A 20,482-nucleotide genomic window follows, 5' to 3' on the forward strand; every position below is an offset into this window, starting at 1 on the left:
ACCACCTTCCCCACTAAACTTGCGTCTAATCTCTTCATTGAGAATAGACCCTCTCACACCGTCATACGTGAGGTTGGAACTGTTATCAAGGAGACAACCAATGTTTCCCAAGTATCTAGCAATGTCATAAGCAAGAAAATAGCTTTCAATACAATAGACCACAATTTCTTTACATGAAACTGTCCAAATCTGAATTTTCAGCTAAATATGCGATTTTAAATCACTTGTACTCGGTTTTTCACTCAAATCCTCGCACCAAACATCAATACATGTGATCCCACAAACTTGGTACACGTGCGTATTGTTGTTTTAACCTGTAATAACCTATAATAACCTGTAAATCAGCTGTTTTGACCTGAAAACAATCTGTTTTGGGCTGTTTTGGCATTTTTGGTAACCTCCTTGATCCCGGAAGCGAGGGCTTCGCGATGGAAGTGAAAATTGTCGCGGGAGAGCAAATTTAACTTGTTGTCCAGCAAACTGCGCAGGTCCTATTTTGAACCCTAGAGCTCTGATACCAATTGAAAGCATGAAGGAGAGGCTACCAGGTGATGCGCGAGGTGAAGAGTGCAGGATTAGTGCAAACGTAGCCAGGCGTGAGTGCAGAAGATACATGGCGCTGCAGATCGGAAGTGGAGAGAGAGAGAGAGAGAGAGAGAGAGAGAGAGAGAGAGAGAGAGAGGCTCGTACGTTTTTGGGAAAACTCACTTATGTTGAGTTGTGGGTTTTCCACTTTTATTATAAGCGACCTTAAAAATGTGTCCAAGTTCACATTGAACCTGGACAAAGTATAAGAAATGTGCATAAAGTGTACATGAGGGGTTATTTAGGGCCTTTAACCCAACAGGGGTGTTAAGAGTTACACCACCGTTGCTTTGCCATTTTGTACGGCTAGTGATTGTCCCGGGCTGGCCACCCACCGCACATCACGTAGATTGCATGGGCGGACACTTTAGCACGTTCCGGCCAGTCATTTTTTAGTCTGGCTGGGTGCACACACATTTTTAGCCATTTTTGGGCTTTTATGTTTTTTGCTCCAGTTACACATTTTTGCCCTACCTCAACCTAACATTCTATAAATAGAATGGTTAGGGTCTTGTAGTCATTCATTGTGTATTGAGAGCATCATTTGCAGAGCACTTGTGTTTCTAGTGTTTTCTCTCTCTCTCTCCCTCCAACCTTTCCTACGCGCGTGGCTCTCACCCTCTCCGCTGCTCACTCTCACAGAGGGACTAACAGAAGGAGTGGACAATGGCACATCTGCCATTCTGAACACACGTACGCGGGCACACAGACACTGACTCTGCTATTTAAAAGGGCTGAATAGCCAGATATATAGGGCTTTTTACACACACTGCCTCTCAGTTTAGTCTCTCTTGGACGGTGCCATATAATTGTTCTATTATTAACTGAATAAAGAAATACCAACAAGGGCACCTATTCATGGGCCAGCACTGTGTAGCAGAGCAACTCCGCCTCTCCATCTCTACCCCTCCCTCTTTATCTCTCATTTTGTCTCACGATCTCTATTATTGACTCTATCAACCATCTATGAGCTGAAAAATTTTAATCTTTATCATTGTTGAAGGCTGAAAATTCTATTTTTGTTGTCCATTACCACCTGGGCAGTAGACCAACCGGTTACACGATGATTGTTCGAGCAATCTCTTTGGCCTCCTCTTGTAATCTTTTTATATTGGACATGGTTGTACAAGGGATGGTTGCTTCATGTGAAGGTTTCTTTTGGAGGAATCCAAAGCGGAAGTGGCAGAGGGTTGGGCCACGGTGGAGGCGTAAAGAGAGTAAGTAGAGTCAATAGCCATTGAGGCATTCCCTTGAGGATCTTGGGACACTCGCTTTGGCTTTCCATCCTAGACAATTGTCACAGCTCTCTTGCGCTTGGGATTATTGAAAATGCTTTCAAGAATGGTTTCTTGGACGTCCTTCAGGACCAAAGGGCATGACGAGATTTGTCTCAAAAACTTGTCAGGTGAGGCCGCTTGAGGTAGTCTTGCCACAATAGCGGCAATCCAATCAAAGCACTTTGTCTTCCGTTAGGATGGCTTGACATGGATTATATCAGCATCCCAAGCAGAGTTCCTCTCCCTCACTGTTTATCCCTCGCCGGATCCATCCTGCACACATGACATGACACAAGCCAAACTCACACCTAGACACATGTAATGAGCGGACATCAAGCTCACCTCCCAGCCATAGAGCCAATACGGGCTCACCCCCAAGCCTGGGAGCTTGCAGCCAAGCGGGCTAGCCTCTACCACAAGGGCCAGTGTCACATACCATCGAACCCCCACCAGTACGGGTGTGCCGTACTGTGCGAGCAGAGCTGCCAAGGGCCAAGAGTCCAAGTGTGGTGATCACACAAGATGTCTCTCAAATGAGACTCAAGTCCTATTTATAGGACTTCATAACCAAATGGCGATGTTCACACGGCCGGACATGACAACAAGCGCACATCCTGATGTCTGGGGACGTAACACTTCCCCCTTATTTTTAATTGGTGACCTCAGCAATAAACTCGGTTATAAAACCGGGAAAGTCATTCCTTAGCGATCTAACTGGCTCCCAAGTAGCTGGGGACTCAGGTTTCACTTGATCAAATATTCGGGGTACGAAGACCTGCAAGACTTGTTGTAGCGTGCAGTGGAATGAATGTTGTATTTTTTCAAGATTAGTGATCTTTATTTGCTCAAAGTTCCTTTTAGTTCTTAGAGAAGGAGAGAGCCTTCTGTCTTTATGGAGAGTGCTATGATCACGAACAAAGTGAGTGGATATTGTGCGTGCAAGTGTATGAGACTGAGAGAAGGAGAGAAAAGAGATACGACACCCGAGAGGTTGTAAAACCCTCCTCCGAAGGCCCCACTCTCGTCAGCAAGAGTGGTCTACTTTTGATTGCACAAAGGCGTACAATGATGATGCATGGACTGATGCAAACGGGGACTGTGTCGATGACGAGGATGATGACTTTAGGGCTGAATTTCGTTCTCTTCTATCTGTTGTCCACAAGGGCTTAATGGCTAAGAATCTGGGAGATCTTGGGGCTGTTTCGTATGGCTGAAAATCCCTGTTTTACTGTTGTTTTGATGGCGGAAATTCTCTGATTTGTAGAGGCTCCTACTGATGACAAAACGCTGAGGTTCTTGCAATGATCATGCTGCGTTTTTGGGCTGAGGTCGAGGGCTGAAAACGCTGCCTTGCTGCAGGGCGGAGGTTGCGTTTTTGTGACTGAAAACGCTGTGGGTCTGCAGGTCTTGCTAGCGTTAGTAAAATGCTGAGGCTGCTGCTAGTAGGGGAGAAAAATGCCAGGCAAAGGAAGCTTTGATGGCGATGGGCTGATTCTTGAGAAGCCCCAAGGGAGGGGGAGAGGCTAGCGATGATAAAACGCTGGGCTTGATGGTGGAGTGGCCTCACCAAGGTGGCTTGGGGACGATCTTGCTAAGAGAGGGAGGGAACACCTGTTGCTTGGAAAGCCTGCTGTGCTCCTTGCTCATCTGCCCTATTGTGCTAACTGGGGTTTGCTTATATATTAACTTACCCAATTTGCCCTACTGAGTTCCCAACAAGAGTCACTTAATAAATAAGTGAAAAATGTTAAAAATAGGGAAAAATAGGATAAAGTCACTTGAAAAATCCCCAAACTGACTCTGATGGAAATGCTTATGCTTATGCAGTGTGCAACCAGAGGATATGCATCTACACTAAGTGACTGGGCATGCACGGTCTACGAATAGACTCACAAAAGTGCCAGATCACTTCTAATCTAAACCGACTGGACTTGACGGAAACCCTGTTATGGTGTAGCTTGTCCACGGACACATAGGGTTGGATGTGTCACGTGACACTTGTGGACCCTTTGATCGAGCCGATTCGGGTTCAAGTGGAATATAGCGAGTGGTGTCTTCTAAGTTCGGGACTTGCTCAAGAGGACTTACCAAGTCATCCTGTCCCAGCCATTCTTTTAGACGGCTCACATCGAACATGGGATGAACAGCAATGCCTGGAGGCAGGTCCAACTTATAAGAAACCCCACTTATCTTCTTTGTGACCTGAAACAGACCACAATAACGAGAAGACGATTTTAAACATTAGCCAGTTCGGATCGTTTCAGAATCCTTCGGTACCCTAAGGTACACCCACATGCCCTCCTGGAGTTCGCGGGGTTGCCGATGCTGATTGGCATAAAAAAGTAGCACGATCGTGTGCCGTCTTTATGCTCTCTTTCGCAATCTGAAGCATTTCTTGCATATCGTGTAAGAAATCAGCCACCGATCGCATCTTGATCCCCTTGAAGCCAGTGGCAATTGGTGGTTTCGGCTCATAACCGTACATAAGCATAAACGGGCTATAGCCAGTAGCTGAGTGCTTTGTGCTATTATAAGCAAACTCAATCTGTAGGAGATAGCGTTTCCACAGATTGACGTCAGGAGATATATGCTCGTAGCATATCCTCCATAGTTTGCTTCGTGCATTCGGTCTATCCATCCCGTTTGCCAAAAATTGCCTGTGAATTTTGGATCACAATCACTGACAATTTCATCGGGCAAACCATATAGTTTGTACAAGTGTTCCACAAAAAGTTGAGCTAACTCGTGTGAGGATTCTAGGTACTAATCCTCTATAAAGTACTTAAACTCATGCTTAAGACTTAAGAAACTGAATTGAACTCAAAGAAAGACTTAAGAAGACTCTGTGTTTGATTGATTGAATGTGTGATACAAGGGCTCCTTATATAGGAGACGAATAGACACAAATGAAAAGACACGTCTCTTGGTGAAGAGACATAACTTTAGACGTAAAGACACATCCTTTCGGCGAAGAGCTGCAACCATTGGGCGAAGAGTCGCACCCGTAGAGCGAAGGGGTGTGACCATTCGTCAAAGGAGTGTGGCTTTTGGCGAAGAGGCATGTCCTTTGAGCGAAGAGTCGCAACCATCCAAGCGTAGGGGTCCTCCTTGGCATGGCACTTCGCGTATCTGCATCAACGAGTAAGTATTGTAATGTAGTTAAGTCACAAACGTGACATTGCCTCCCTCTTAAAATAAAACTCAGGGTAGTTGTAGAAACTCCGGGAGGAGGAAATGTATTGTTATTGTGCTTCTGCATCCAAAGCTCTTTTTGTTAATTCCCACGTCATGGCACTGTTATTGATCATGACTATTTTGCCAAACTGAAAACTGATCATAGCTGCAACTTGTCTCATCTTTTTCAAAAGTATCAGTATCACATCTGCAACTTGATTAGTGCTTTTGTCAAAGTCATTTGTAACTTCGAGCTTTGTCCAATAAAAGATTGAATCTGTATCTGCTTCGAGTGAAATTGGTAAACTGACTTGCATTTTCTGTTGAGTGATGACCACTGGTTGGAAATTTGTAAGGTAATCCATTGGTTTGTTTGGAACAGTAAAATCCTCCTGAAGGGATGTTGTAGATTGAGACATAGTAGTGTTTGGAGGTACGTCCATCTGTAAAGGTTTATCTGTGAAACAAGTTGTGTCCAAATATTCAATTGCAGCGACTGAAGTCGTGCTGCAAGATTTTGTATCCATTTTATCCTTTGTATCATTGAAGGTAAGAATTGGTATCTTCAAGTTTGAAGAATTATCATTCACCACAGCATCAGTTATCTCATCAGAAACAAAGACTTCATTCTGCAAGGGCGGTGACGAGGCTTTTGTTTTTGCCTGGACCACAACCAAAGAAGTTGTGTGCGTTTGGGATGCCACACATGAACTAAAATCTCTTGAATCTTCAGCTTTATCAACGGGTATTAAGGCTTCCAGAGTAAGAGGAGCATGGCATGGCTTGCAAGGGGGAACTTGTCCAGCGTTGCGGCGTTCACGACCGAGTACTTGACTAGGGTCGGAAATATGTGCCACTATGTGAGTCCACTTCGAAGAGGTTGAATGCTCTTCAAGAGGAGAGCTTCTAAAAGCTTCATGTTGCTGCTTTTGCCAATGATCATTTTGAGGTTGAGGCTTGTTATGACAGTCATGCTGCAAAGAATGTTGCTTCTAAGCATGTTGTTGTTGAAGTAAAGTGAGTTTGTGTTGGGTTGTCTCTGAAGAAACATGCTGAGGGTGAGACATAGATTGCTGAGAAACCGTCGAAAACTGTTTGATACCAAAAGGTTGTTGCAATTGTTGCCGGAAAGCCTCCAATTTCACTGTAAGTGAGGAGATGTCTTGTTCCAAGGCGGCTACCCGATGCTTCCACAATGAGAGGTGAGAGTCCATACTCGAGCATGAACCGTTAATGAAAAGGAAGGCTTTGCTCGAACGCCAATGAAAGGGGTTCCTTCTTGTTGAGGGGAATGAAAACTGTTCGGGCTGAAAAAGCATGTAGTACTCAAGCATTAGAAAGGGAGATTGATAGCCATCACTCCTAGGAGGTAAAAGTGGCGAAGAAGAAGATCATTCGGTGCTGAAAATTGAAGTATTTTGCTGCTGTAATTTCTGGACAGCCATGCAAATCCGCCTTCGAGAGCACACCGCGAGCCCACATCACGCGCAAGGGGGGGGGGGAGGGGGAGGGGGGGGTGGCGGGTGATGAGGCGCACCCAAGGAAGGGAAGGGGGGTTGGTTTCTTGCGCGCAATCGAAGAGGGGAGGGGCTGATATGCTCGCGCGTCAAAGAGGGGGGCTGGAAAAAAAAAAAAAAAAAAAATCCGTTTTTTGAGGTAGGAGAGGGTGCCCAATGGTTAGGTTTAAAAAAAAAAGTCCAAGGTCACTTTTTTTTAAAGAAAAAGGTCATTTCCATGTGAAAGGGCATGTTTTAAAAGTTGTGTCCTTTCGAAGGGGTGCATCACTTGGAGAGGCTCCGAGAGGGTAAAAGGGACATGGGGGGGCTAGTTTGAGTACCTCCACGCGTCACACGGGACAGGGCACCGCCATCAATGCCATGTTGAACCTCCGAGACTTTAAGAGAGCATCTTGCATTATACTAGTGTTGCCCGAAAGTGGTAATTTAACATATGTGCGGGGAGAAAAGAGGGAAAAATCTTCGGGATTTCATTCGTTCACCTTCTTCCATACAACTCCGAGAAGGGGGGGGGAGAGGGTAGCGGCGAGGGTGAGAGGCTCACAACCTTCGGGTCCCGGGAAAAAATTTGCTATGATACCACTGTGAGGATTCTAGGTACTAATCCTCTATTAAGTACTTAAACTCATGATTAAGACTTGAGAAACTGAACTGAACTCAAAGAAAGACTTAAGAAGACTCTGTGTTTGATTGATTGAATGTGTGATACAAGGGCTCCTTATATAGGAGACGAATAGACACAAATAAAAAGACACGTCTCTTGGTGAAGAGACATGACTTTAGACGTAAAGACGCATCCTTTCGGCGAAGAGCTGCAACCATTGGGCGAAGAGTCGCACCCGTAGAGCAAAGGGGTGTGATCGGTCGTCGAAGGAGTGTGGCTTTTGGCGAAGAGGCATGTCCTTTGAGCGAAGAGTCGCAACCATCCAAGCGTAGGGGTCCTCCTTGGCATGGCACTTCGCGTATATGCATCAACGAGTAAGTATTGTAATGTAGTTAAGTCACAAACGTGACAACTCGTGGCTCTTTGCGGTGGAATGTGTGGGGATAAATCCCGCATTTTCATAAGTCGATCGATGACGACCCAAATGACATCATGCCCACGATTAGTTCGGGGTAATCCAACTACAAAATCCATAGAAATGCTTGACCATTTACTATCAAGAATTTGCAAAGGATGTAATAACCCAGTGCATTTTTTACGTTCAGCTTTGTTGAGCTAACATTGCGCGCATTCCCGCACATACTTTTCAACAAAAGCTTTCATGTGTGGCCAATACAAATACCGGCCAAGCGGTAATCCAAATAGATAAAGCATCTGCAGTATAACCTGCGGATTCTCCAACGCTTTTGTCTTGTGGACGAAGTCCTTGAGTTCCTTTGAGTAAGCGTCCAAGGTTTTCTTACCCATCTCCAACTTGAACAGCTTCTTTAAGCACTCGATCTTATCGACTTGCACAAAGCGAGCATGAAAGACCGTCAAGAAGTCTGCCCAAGTGGTTGGCTTAGGTCGTAACCCAGCCCACCACGCATATGCCTTGCCCTGGAGCATGATTTGTATCCGACTAATGCGCTGGGCATCAGTGAAATGATACAACTCAAAGATAGGCCATCCATTACGCCATCCATGAGTAGTCTCCTCACATTCCTTCTTTTCCCCTTTGAAGGGGTCAAGATGGAATTGAAGAGGCAAAGTGCTCATGGCCGCGGGCGAAAACGGGACTTGTGTGGCACGTAACTCTCCAAGTTGCCTCTACATCTCTGCTAACTGTTGCTGCAGTATAGCGACAAGAGATGTGTCGGAGGCAGAAGACGAGGGAGAAGAACCCTCGGGACAAAGCCCGTGCATGTGTGTGGAGTCGGGAGGAGAAAGAGGCGCCTCCTCCATGGGTTGATGCGTGCTAGCGGCACCATTCTCGAGCGGAGAAGCGTCATGTGACACCATGGCGCTTGGATGTGCAAATAATTACAAGTATGTAACAGGAGCTCGCTTGGGAGATACACCCAAGACGCTTAGTATAATAAGCAAGTAGTAATAAACAAGCGAAGTAGAGAGAGCGTAGGAGGTAGGGCGAGAAGGCGAGAGGTACACGCGTGCGAGAGTGAGCTTGCGGTGACAGAATGTCATGCACACGCTCGCTGGTGTGGTTTATATAGAGGAACAAGGGAGGGGTTTAACCACCTTGGAGGTAGAAAGGGTTCTCGAGGGGTTTCACACCCAAGGGAAAAGGCGGTGTGCCCAATAGGAAGGGCTACTAACTTAAAAGGTGCCCAAGTTTTAGCTAAAAGACTTGGGCGGCCAGTCAATTAAAAGAGGGGAACCCAAAATGTAAAAGGGTTAAAAAACCCTTCGTGCTAAATGAATCGGGGTGCCGACTCTGATAATCGATTGCACACTGCCTGAAGGTAACCGCTTGGCGTTCACCAACCTACACACCACCTCCTCAAAACCGCCCTGCCCCCATCTCGCCGCTTAGCTGCCGCACTGCCCTGAGGAGTTGCTGCCTATGCGCCGCCCAGAGGCAAACGGGTGCTGACACAAAGAGCATTGCGACGTTGCACAACGCCGTTGACTTCGCTACAGGACTGCCAGCCCCAGTGTACAAAGTGTCGCTACGCCTCGCATGCTGGTGTTTCGGGCATCGCTTTGGACAAACATGACCATGACTTGCCAGCACCAGACCAAAATTATATGCTCCCCTCCGCCATGACTACCAAGCATACTCCAAAATGCATAAACACTCCCGCCATTAAATGCTTACGGAGGGTGCTACCATGTCCTTGGAGAGGCAGCTCCCGAGGACACCCTCAAGCACACATAGCTTTCATAGAGGGCAACAAAAGAACGCACCATGCATCCATGTGACTGCCTCCAGCAATCAACACTCCACACACAAGAATCCACGAGAAACAAAAAAAGAACTCGCAAAATTCTCACCACCAGCTGGCATGTGCCCCCCTTGCTCTCCTCTCTCGCTAGTAGCATCCCATACCACCCTATACGAGAGTTGGGAGAGCTTGTTAGGCTGGGCTATCACCGCCCCATGAGCTCTGGTGGTTTTGTGCACGTTGCCATGCCTTACATACGAGCAGGAAGAAGGCTCTAATACCAATGTTAGTCCCTCGCCGGATCCATCCTGCACACGACATGACACAAGCCAAACTCACACCTAGACACGCATAGTGAGCGGACATCAGGCTCACTGAAACCGGCCCGTAGGGCGGTGGACTTTGGCTTTCACCCGAAATTCTTTACATTACTTTAGACACACACAGACAAGGTGGAATCCATACGTACATACCTTACCATCCCGTATGGTACAGCCGTACAGTATGGTACGTACGGTACACTACGGCATGGAAAAAAAAAAATTTGAGGCGTTTTCTCCATGGACCAAGTGCACTAGGGGCGCTTTCAGATAGGGTTAATAGGGTGAAGGGGAGAGAGCCTTAGGCTTTTTAATCGACCAGGATTACAAAAGACTCTCTCTTGTGTTACAAAGAAGTGCACAGATTACTGCAGAGAAGTGCACAAAGACCTGCAGAGCCAAGCTACGCGCGTGAAAAGGTACTGCTTCTGCCACCATGCACTCCGTACTCTTCATGTGTGTGCACTCTTTTGCATTTGCAATGTGCAAGATTCATTATGCCACGTAAAACCAACCCCAACTGGTCGCTCCACACCAATGTGTTGAGCATCATCACGACCACTTCTCATTAAGGTTCCGGCACACGCTTATGGCAATGCAAGTATTGTGGGGACCAGTACACCGGCACTATTACGCGAGTCAAAAAGCACTTGACGGGCATCGGGTGCACTGATCAGATTGGTACATGTGAAAAAATACCACCACCTTTAAGGGAGCAGCTTATTGAAGAGTATTTTCTTGTTGGTGCTCCTTGTTTGAGAGGTGCTCCCAGCACACAGGATGCTTTACATGATGCTTTTGTTGGAGAGCTGGAGACTTTAGGTGCGGAGACAGAGGTTGGAGGAGGTTCGGCCTCCATGCAACCCCCTACTTCCAAGAAGAGAGCACGTGTTAAGCGGTGAAGATGAGGATTCCTTGCCACATGAAAAAGGTACATCTGAAACACCAACCCAGACCACTTTGCCTAGTCGCATCTCTTCTCAGGCTTGGGTCAAAGAGCGTCAGAGGGTGGCAGACATGGAGATATGTCGCACTCTTATTGAGTGCAACATATCTTTCAATGTTCTGCGCACATATCAGTGGAAAAGAATGGTAGAAGCCATTGCACAGGTTGGGCCTACTGAGACATGGACAGGTCTTGATTACACCAAGATGCGCACCACTATGTTAGATGAACAGAAGGCCTTAATTGACAAGGCACTTATGCCTGTGAAAGCTGGATGGAAGGAGTTTGGATGCACCATTATCTCAGATGGTTGGACAGACATACGCAGAGGACACATAATCAATATCCTAGTGTCGTATGCTTTGGGCACCTATTTCTTGCGTGTTGTCAATGCAGGAAAAGCAAGGGAAAAGATCATGGCTGAGTTTATATTTGATCACATCAAAACAGCCATAGAGGAGGTTGGCAAGGAGAATGTTGTGCAGGTGGTGACAGATAATGCAGCTAATTGAAAGGCAATGGGATTTATGGTCGAGCAACAGTTTCCTGGCATAGTGTGGACTCCATGTGTTGCACATTGTTTGGATTTTCTCATGGAGAATATTGGCAAACTTTCATGGGTGCAGCCCATAGTTGCAGATGTGGTCAAGGTCACCACATTCTTTCGCAAGAAACATCACGCTCTTGCTATCTTTCGTAGCCATAGCACTTTGGATATGGTGCGACCTTCAAAAACCAAGTTTGCCTACATTTACTTGGTTTTGCAGAGGCTCTACAAACTTAGAGATCCACTACTCCAGACAGTGGTGGATCCAAAATGGCGAGACATGTCAAGATCGCAGGATGAATCTACAAAATACTTGCAGAGGCGGATCCTTGATGAGAGCTTTTGGCAGGAAGTGCATGCTCTTTCAGTGGCACTGAAGCCAGGGCCCAGTCTACATCCTCCTTCGATTTACGGATATGGAGGAATCGACCTTGGGACTAGTCTATCATCTGTTTATGCAGATGAAAGACCACGTTTCCAAATGCTCTCTGTTGACTTTTGATCGGTAAGGGGTTCCTCATGTCCTAATGGTTGTCTGTTTTAATCATCAAGTCTAAGTTCTAACTTGTATTGACAAGTTGTTTTGATATTTCAGCCGATCAGATTTATTGGATGTGTTGAGAGCCGCTGGACTTTCATGAGCCGTCCCATACATGCGATGACTGCCATGCTTCATCCTCTCTACAGGTAGCCAGAGCTATGGAGTGATACCTTGCTCAGCACAAAACAATCAGAGTATGTTGGGCTCATGTTTTCAGAGGATGATCAGCTTGGGATAGACAAGGAATTCACCAACTACATGAATGGCATTGGCGGTTCTTTCACGAGAGCAGTTTCTTTGAGGAAGGAAGCCACAAAGTATCCTTTGACGTGGTGGCACTCGTATGGGAGAGTTGGTCTTCCCAACCTCTCACGCATTGCTCTTCGTATCCTTTCTCAGGTTAGGAAACTACCATCCATGATTCCATTGTATATACTACTTTTAACTTCATCTTTATATTACTTTTCACTCTTCTAATTTTGTGTGCATTGATGATTGCGCTCTTGCTTGAGCACTGAGCAGGATTGCTCGGCTGGAGCATGTGAGCGCAATTGGAGTGCTTACTCTCTCATACACACGAAGATTCGAAATCGCCTTAGCACTTCTCAGTTAGAGAAGTTGGTGTATTGCAGAGCCAACATGAGGCTCATGCGGAGTTACCATTCTTTGGGGCAACCCAAACAGGTAAATTATCTCGATGTTGGCCTCTTTAAACTCAACTGCAAGCATATGCCATAAATAAGTCATTTATACTTTATTTTACTCTTCAATAGGTAGATACGACAGAGCTGAAAATGGTAGATGATCCTAGGCCAGAGGTGGACCGACAGATCAGATACGAGCAGGAGCAGATTCTCAGAGAGTTGCATGAAGAGCTTGAGAGCGTGGATCGTCGTGTGACTAGATCACCTGCACAAGCTCTTAGCCTTCCTCTACGCACGGTGGGAGGAGATCCAGACACTGTGAGACGAGAGAGTATTCGCAGGGAAAAGCTTCCTATTCGCTCCAATCGGAGGCGAGCGAATGAAGTTGTCTGGCTCATCCATGCAGAGATTGTTGATATGCCTGAGGAGGCTTGTGGTGCAGAGGTGCTTGTACCAGAGTTGACATATGTTGAGCCTGACCCTGAGTTTGATGAGGAGGGCAATGTCCTTGATGATGGGGGCTTGCTCTCTGCTAACGATTCATCTTCCGCATCTGACACAGACTTTTGAGGCTGCACGTCTTAGTGCTCACTGGTGACTGCATGCTTTGGAGGACAGCCTGCAACAGACTTTTATTGTTATTATGGCATTGTAGTATTTCACAGTACTTTGTTTTGGATCTTGATTCAGTTTGTATGGTATATGCCGACTTCTGGCTGATGCCATGGACATGATGTTTGTAGTTGTTATTTGGTTTTATGATTTATGGTCATTGGTTTTCTCATTGAGTATTGAGTCTTAAGTCATTAAGTTTTATGATCAATATGTTCATTTTAAGCATTGCATTGTTAATTTGTTAATGAGGCTGAATTTTGAAAGGTTTGAGAACTTAAATTTAGTGTAATTTTCTTTTTTTATAAATGGTATATACCTATCACGTACCTAAAGATTGGTTCAGTACGGAAGCACGTTCCGTACGTACCTAAACCGTACCGTACACTACGTACCTTTCCACCTTGCACACAGAGAACTTTGCACAGGTAACCTGCGACGGGAATTAACACTTTAAGCACACACACTGCTCGGAAGCTAGAATGCTCCGAGCAGACGTCGACAACCTGTAGACCCCAAAATTGGCGCCCCTTTCGGTATTTCTTTATTCTTTAAGAGGGTAAATTACAAAGAAGAGTCCTCGGAATTCTTTACTCGTATTCAGCTAGATACCACCTGTTCTAGCAAAATTTCGGCAATTCCCCTGTTGGAACTCACTTCCACTGACATAAACCCTCTGTTTTCTCCCCAAAAGCAGTTAATTCAGCACATTGTATTTACTAGTTTTTGCCCTGTTTTCAGCCCTAAACAGTCCCTGAACTGTCCTCTAATAGAGGGGCACTTTTCCCAATGGTTCGGGCATTCGTATGGCTGAAAAACAATCCAAATTCGAGGCATAACCAGCGCTGAAAGCGCACCTGTACATTGAGGTTATCACCCTCACCGGTGCCTACGTCTGGAGCAGCAATTAGCTACTCCGGTTCCTGCTCAGAGAGGCTCTTTCCTCAGCAAAAACGCATATATATGCCCACACAGTTGTACATGAGTCAAAGGAAGAGCCCTCTTGAGGGGCATCACATTACTGCACGTAGGGGAGAGAGAGAACAGTGTAGGATGTGCAAGACATGACTTCTTGCACTACATTGTACATGAGAGGGAAAGCTTGCAATCAGTAGCTCTTAACCTGTGACAAACTTGCAAATGAGACTCTCCCAGCCAGAAATCAAGCGCCCCTTCTTCTGCATGAGGAAAGTGCATGAAAAGGTGCCACTTGGCGCAGTTTCCCGCTTGAAAATCTCCCCATTGGTTGCCCAGTTGACTTTGCAGCAGAGTTCTAAAATGTTCCCTTTGTCATTCCGGAGGTAATGACGCGAACAGATTTCATGGTCCAAAATAGCAGTTCCCTAAATTTAGGAGATGCTTCCATTGGACTCCCACTAGTCATCTGACCATCTATTCCCACTGAGACCGCATCCAAAAATACAATGTAGCCCAGCTTTTGGGTACTTTCCTTTGGTAACCCCACCTTGGCATTGTGCCTTTATTGAGTTCACTTCCTAATATCCACCAACTTGCAAAGTGCGACGGGGGGACCTACATGATCTTGTACTGAGCCTAGACATTCTTTTACTATACGAGTTCCAGTGCCGACCAGCTTCCCGTCTGCGGGTGAAACTACTGTTCACATTGGTCATACCATGTCCGACCATTTGCAACTTCAAAAAGAGGGTCTCAAAAATTAAACAAAAATCATTGGAAAGAAACCAACAACTAAGGTTAGCAGTTGCCACGTCCTCGTGACACTCACCTCCCAGCCATAGAGCCAATACGGGCTCACCCCTGAGCCCGGGAGCTTGCAGCCAAGCGAGCTAGCCTCTGCCACAAGGGTCGGTGTCCCAAACCACCGAACCCACACTAAACAGGTGTGCGGGCAGAGTTGCCAAGGGCCAAGAATCCAACTGTGGTGATCACACAAGATGTCTCTCAAATGAGACTCAAGTCCTATTTATAGGACTTCATAACCAAAGGGCCATGTTCACACTCGCTGAACATAACTGCAGGCACCCATCCTGATGTCTAGGGACGTAACACTCACCATGGCTCTGATGAGACTTTAGATGAGAGTTGAGACTTGAAAGCTCAGGGAAGATGATCTTGAGAGTAGAGAAGGTGATGAGTTGAAAGGAAACTTAAGAGAGCTTGAGCAGTGATGGCTTGAGAGACTTGAGCTTCAAAGAACTTGAGAACTTGAGAGGAATCATGGATGAGTGCTTGAATCTTGAGAATGCCTTGAGACACAATGATGGAATGAGAGATGTTGTATAAGCTCTTGCATCTCGCGGAGGTTGGGTGGGGGGGGGGGGGGACATGGCTTGCCAAGCTCATAGTACACGGATTGTTTCCTCGGGCTGAGCCTTGGAAGAAACTTTTATAGCATGCTTTGTCACATGCTTCTCCTCGTTCTGGGTCCATGGACACTGATGGTGCTTGGCACTCGACCATCCTTTTCATTTTTATAGATGCGCCTTTGGATGTCTCATTTGTCACCCTTTATGTGCTGCTTGTTGAGGATTTGGATGGATCTCCGTTTTGGTCAAAGTAGAGATGGCTACACCATCCATGCCAATGGATGCTCTATTCTGGACAATATGTTTTATCTAGAGGATCAGAGAGTTACCACCGGAGAGACCCTCATACAAAGCTTTTGAGACATCTAGACGGCTAGCAAAAGTAAGAGACAGCAAATCAAACTATGCATAATGACACAGAGGCTAGATACACATGGCCTTGATATAGAGTAACTCTTGCACTTCCAGCATGAACCTCACCCAATTCAGAAATAAGGTCCTCAGACAGGCTAGATACACATGGCCTTGATATAGAGTAACTCTTGCCCTTCCAGCATGACCCTCACCCAATGCCAGGAATCAGGTCCTCGGACAGGCAGTCTAGCACCTATACATCAAAGAGACTTGGATTGTGCCCAAATAGCCTCTTCCACCAGATAAGATGTACTACAAAGAGTGCTTCCTGCCATCTTAAAGGACAGCTTCATCCAAAGGCCAGCATATATGGACACATACATGCCACACAATCCCAAGTGCCCATAAGACAACTAAGAGTGTCATCACACAAATTAGAGAGTATGATAAGACGAGCTGCCCACATTCCCACAGAGCAGAGGACTTGCACAGGTATGTATAGATAGAGTGTAGACTGAGGAGCATTATGTATGCAGATACCCAGTACATGAAGCCTTAACACCGCTCTGTTCACACAGGACAACTCACACCCAGAGATGATGGATAGACAGACTGGAGCAGCTGGGCCACTTCCTACTTGCGATCCAGAGATACAAAGAGGTACTTGTCCAGTCAGTTCCAGCTCACCGATTTCTTTCAGAGAGCTTCCTTAACAGCTTCTCCTCCCACCCAGAGAAGGGTCACTTTATAGCAGGCAGAGGCTCTTTGAGGTTGCAGAAGACCCAGAGCACCAGGGTACAGGGCCCAGAGATTACACCATAGGGAGATGCAAGAGATCAAGCGCATCATGAGAGAAGAGACAAGGGCCTTCTCAGACCCTGCAACTATACTTCATGAACTCTTCATTCACTATCCACCCATACATCATGTCCTATATCCCAGTTCGGTACCGGATGAAGCTAGTTGGATGTATGTATCTCATCATTGTACTTACTGGGCATATCACCTATTACCATAAACATAGAGCCTATATACCATAAACGTCATGGTGATGATGAGGGGATATATGTGCCTATATATACCCTCATCATTACCATTGCTCGCACCTATGATTATACCAGACTTACATCACTGCTTCGAGGTTTTCTAGTTTCGCTTTTATTCTGTACATTTTATTATTTTCCTGGATACCAAGAGGACACACTCATGTCCATTGATCTGTCTCATAGGCAGACTTCAGTCCGTAGAAGAAGTTACTAAATTCTCTCTCTCTCTCTCTCTCTCTCTCTCTCTCTCTCTCTCTCTCTCTCTCTCTCTCTCTCTCTCTCTCTCTCTCTCAAAATACTAAATTCTCTCTCTCTCTCTCTTTGCTTAGTTTTTCGGCTTAGCTCACATCGACCTATCTAGAATCCCATAATATATATCTTTGTTTTGTACTGTTGATTAGGTTATTTTGTTACTCTAACTTTGTATCGGATCCACCACCTTGTAACTTTCTGGTCTCATAGGTCACTATGGCCTTTTGAAGACGTTAATGTCACATTTCATTTCATTTCTCTCTCTCTCTCTCTCTCTCTCTCTCTCTCTCTCTCTCTCTCTCTCTCTCTCTCTCTCTCTCTCTCTCTGTCTCTCTCTCTCTCTCTCTCTCTCTCTCTCTCTCAAAATACCATCCGCTGGTAGAGACTGGGAGAGAGCATACTTTGCCTGTATGTCCTTGGAGAGTTCTGCAGCAAACAAAATCATGTGGTTGCAGTTGTGTAGTCGAAAAGTCATTTTGCTGCGCAAAAGAAGCCACTGCCACAGCCAAAATGCATGAAACAAAGTGAGACACCACATAAGATGGGGTGAACGTGAAAGGAAGCCCAAAAAATAAGGTGTTAAAGCAACCATCAGAGTCAATGAGCTGTGCGCGCCTCATCAGTACTTGCTCCTTCAACTCCTTCACCTGCAGGCTTGCCTGGAACGCCCTCTCTCTCAGCTCTGCGAGGGACATCCTTTTCTTATCCTGCCTTCAGACTTGATAAATTTGCAATGCGTGCTGCCTCTTCTCCCTCAAACACCAGAATAATCCATCAAAGAACCCTCCGTGCAACATATGGCATCCCCAGTGTCAAGGATTTCGATAGCAAACGCCTTATGACACCAATTCAAACGGTCCTGCTGAGAAGCTAAACAAGATCGAATGCAGAGGATGGCGATCTCGAAACTAATTGTGCACGCGCGCGCGTGAGAAGGAGAGAGTGAACACAAGTCGAGAGCTAGACCTATGGCGAGATAAATGATTCAGGAAGAATGAGAACGGACCTGTTAGTCAATCACAGATAGAAAGGCCGAGAGGGCTCCACCATAGGCTAGTATGTCCCTTCGATTTTAAAAAGAATCGTTAAAGCTTAGAATCTGAACTGATGTTCTTAATACTATACTACTCACTCACAGTAAGGGGTACCCGATGGGCAGTGAAAACGTGCTGTGCAAGTGGTACGTGATAGCAAGAGATGACGGGTGAGGGCGTCAGGGGGCAGGGAGTCATGGTCAAACTCTTTTTTAATCCATTGGATTGCCTACGATTGCACCTGCGCCTGTGTGTTGGAGTGGTTACGGAACACTCAAAGTGGTAACCCGCTGGATGCACTGAGTTCGACTATTGAGCACCCTTTTTAAAGGGGTAGGAATTGAAGGTGCAAGGTGGAGGAAGGCCTGACATGAGATGCAAGGTCGAAAGACCTGACGTGAGACATATCTTGCAAACTAATGAATAAAATAAAATCAATTGTGAGTTTTGTAAAAATAAAAAGAAAATCTGAACAAATGCCACTTTGGCATGCCGAGACGAAAAGGAGATGGCAGAGAACGAGCAACACAGCATGTCGACAGGGCAGAGGCGTTCATTTTTTTTCAGCTTGACGAATCGTGGGAGTTGCAGCCTAGTGCGGAAGCTCAGCTGGTTACGCTACACGTTTGAAGTCTTTCAATGCTCATGGCTTGAGTTCAATTCCTCTAGTCGTCCTTTTACAGGGTGTGGTCTTCAGAAGGGCGATCGATGAGATACGCATGGAATTTGTGTAGAATTGAATAAAATAGTGAAGCTACCAATATGTCCCTATGTAATATGTAAAACCATGAAAATCAGGAATCTTGGCGAGATGCCTTGTAGCTCCCTTCATTTTTCAGGACTCCCCCTCTCTGTGTGTATATGCACACGTGTCTCCCATGCATCTCTCTCTCTCTCTCTCTCTCTCTCTCTCTCTCTCTCTCTCTCTCTCTCTCTCTCTCTCTCTCCATGCTTGCCCCCACCGCCTTGAATCTTGCCTTTCATCGCGAGCTCGGAGGAGCATGCTCTTGGTAAAGATTACAGCCCAGAGCATAGGTGATTGCATTTGGAGAGACACCCTCGCTTTGCATCTACCGAAAACAACCTAGAGCGGAGAGGAAATGTTTGTTCATGTAGGTGCCGAGGGAAGGAGGCGAATTACCTATAGAAGAGCTGCATAGGAGGAGGGTGAGGGAAGAGAGGCGGGGGGAGGGCAAGCAAAGGAGGCGGGGTCAATCAATGTGCATGAGGAAAGGCCTTTGAGGAGATAATGTAGATAGAGAACCTTGGGAAGTAATAAGGTCAATATATTTTTCACAAAGCCAATAGTAGGAGGCTATTAGGGACCTTGAAACTCTGGAGTTAACTTGGGAGTTAAAAAGAACCCTTTAGCAAAATTCCCAAAGACAAAGGACTTAAAGGGTGTTTCAGCCACCCTTTGGAAAGTTGAATCACATGTACAACATCTGATAGGAGGTTAGTTGGTGAACAATGTTCTCTGCAATGCACAGTGTTGGAACAATCGTGAGTGTCCTGCTAAAAGTATATTTATGGGAACGTAGTACACAGCCATCGAAGATATAGAGGGCCTTTCTTTTTTCTGTCCTATGGGGGGCGCTCTTCGCCAAACATTTACAATATTCAAACACGTGTACTCAACATTTTCTGTCCTATGGGGGGTGGCATACATGTGCAGCATTAATTTTGGGGAGCAACTTGTGAGGTACACGAAAGAGTGCCTTCTCCAGGAAGCATGCCAGAGAATGAGCCCTAACCTCATATTTAAAGGCCCTAGGCCCAAAAAGCAATTTACACTAAAAAGCCTTAAAACTCAAAAGCATCTAGTCCAAAAGCAAAGCCAAAAAGCTACCAATGTAATTCACGGAAATCCATACAGCTGGCCACGTCAGCAGTTAGTGCAAAACGCGGAAACCCGTACAGCATGCCACGTCATCAACCAACGTGATTTTTTTGAAATATGCCACGTCATCAGCCAACTTCGCAATTCTTGTGTGTGTGTGTGTGAGAGAGTCCTGCTTTATTTTAATTCTTTATGTCACTTGGGGCCCCATCGGACGGGGTCCCCATAAGTTGGTAGGACTTCTTCTTCTTCTGCTACTTGTTCTTCTTAGGGTTCATGCCCCTCGGTCAACATCTGTAAGTTGGCTCCATTCTTTAGGCTTTGACACGTCAGCAGTTTGTTACATCTCCCCTTCTTGAAAGAGAGTAATCGTTCGCGATTACAGCATATCTGCAAAACAACTCAAGTTAGCTCAAAAATTTCTGAGGGACATTCTGAGGGACAATCAGTTTGCTCTTTTTGTTAAGGAGTTACCTTCTCCTTTTGGCTCTTTTGATCAAGGAGTTAGCTTCTCCTCTCGTCCAGATCGGAACTCTTGATATTCCGACATAGTAAAATTGGCCATCACACCCAAACCGTACCGATCTTCCACGGGTGTCTTGATGCACTAAAATTACATACCCAGGCAATCTCATCTAATTAGGAATATCCAGTGGTTGGCACATCACAATGCAAC

At 45.9% G+C, this 20,482-nt stretch overlaps 1 protein-coding gene across 3 annotated transcripts in view; it reads right to left on the bottom strand.

Annotated features, from left to right (window-relative positions):
• The window catches only part of LOC147464456 (guanine nucleotide-binding protein subunit beta-like), a 65,400-nt gene extending 47,397 nt beyond the window's left edge, over nt 1-18,003 (bottom strand). For 2 of the 3 annotated variants that reach the window (XM_086515130.1, XM_086515122.1), the window contains exons 1-2: nt 17,522-17,999; nt 17,334-17,428 (exon numbers count right to left, since the gene is read on the bottom strand). In XM_086515130.1, the coding sequence (XP_086371256.1) occupies nt 17,334-17,428; nt 17,522-17,627 (201 nt within the window). In that variant the 5' untranslated portion in view covers nt 17,628-17,999. Of the gene's footprint in view, nt 1-17,333; nt 17,429-17,521 lie in introns of all 3 variants that reach the window. The other variant, XM_086515110.1, reaches the window with a different exon arrangement.
• Nucleotides 18,004-20,482: the final 2,479 nt, after the last annotated feature.

The sequence above is a fragment of the Adiantum capillus-veneris genome, chromosome 1 (genome assembly GCF_014529385.1).
Source record: "Adiantum capillus-veneris isolate H3 chromosome 1, ASM1452938v2, whole genome shotgun sequence".
NCBI lineage: Eukaryota > Viridiplantae > Streptophyta > Polypodiopsida > Polypodiales > Pteridaceae > Adiantum > Adiantum capillus-veneris.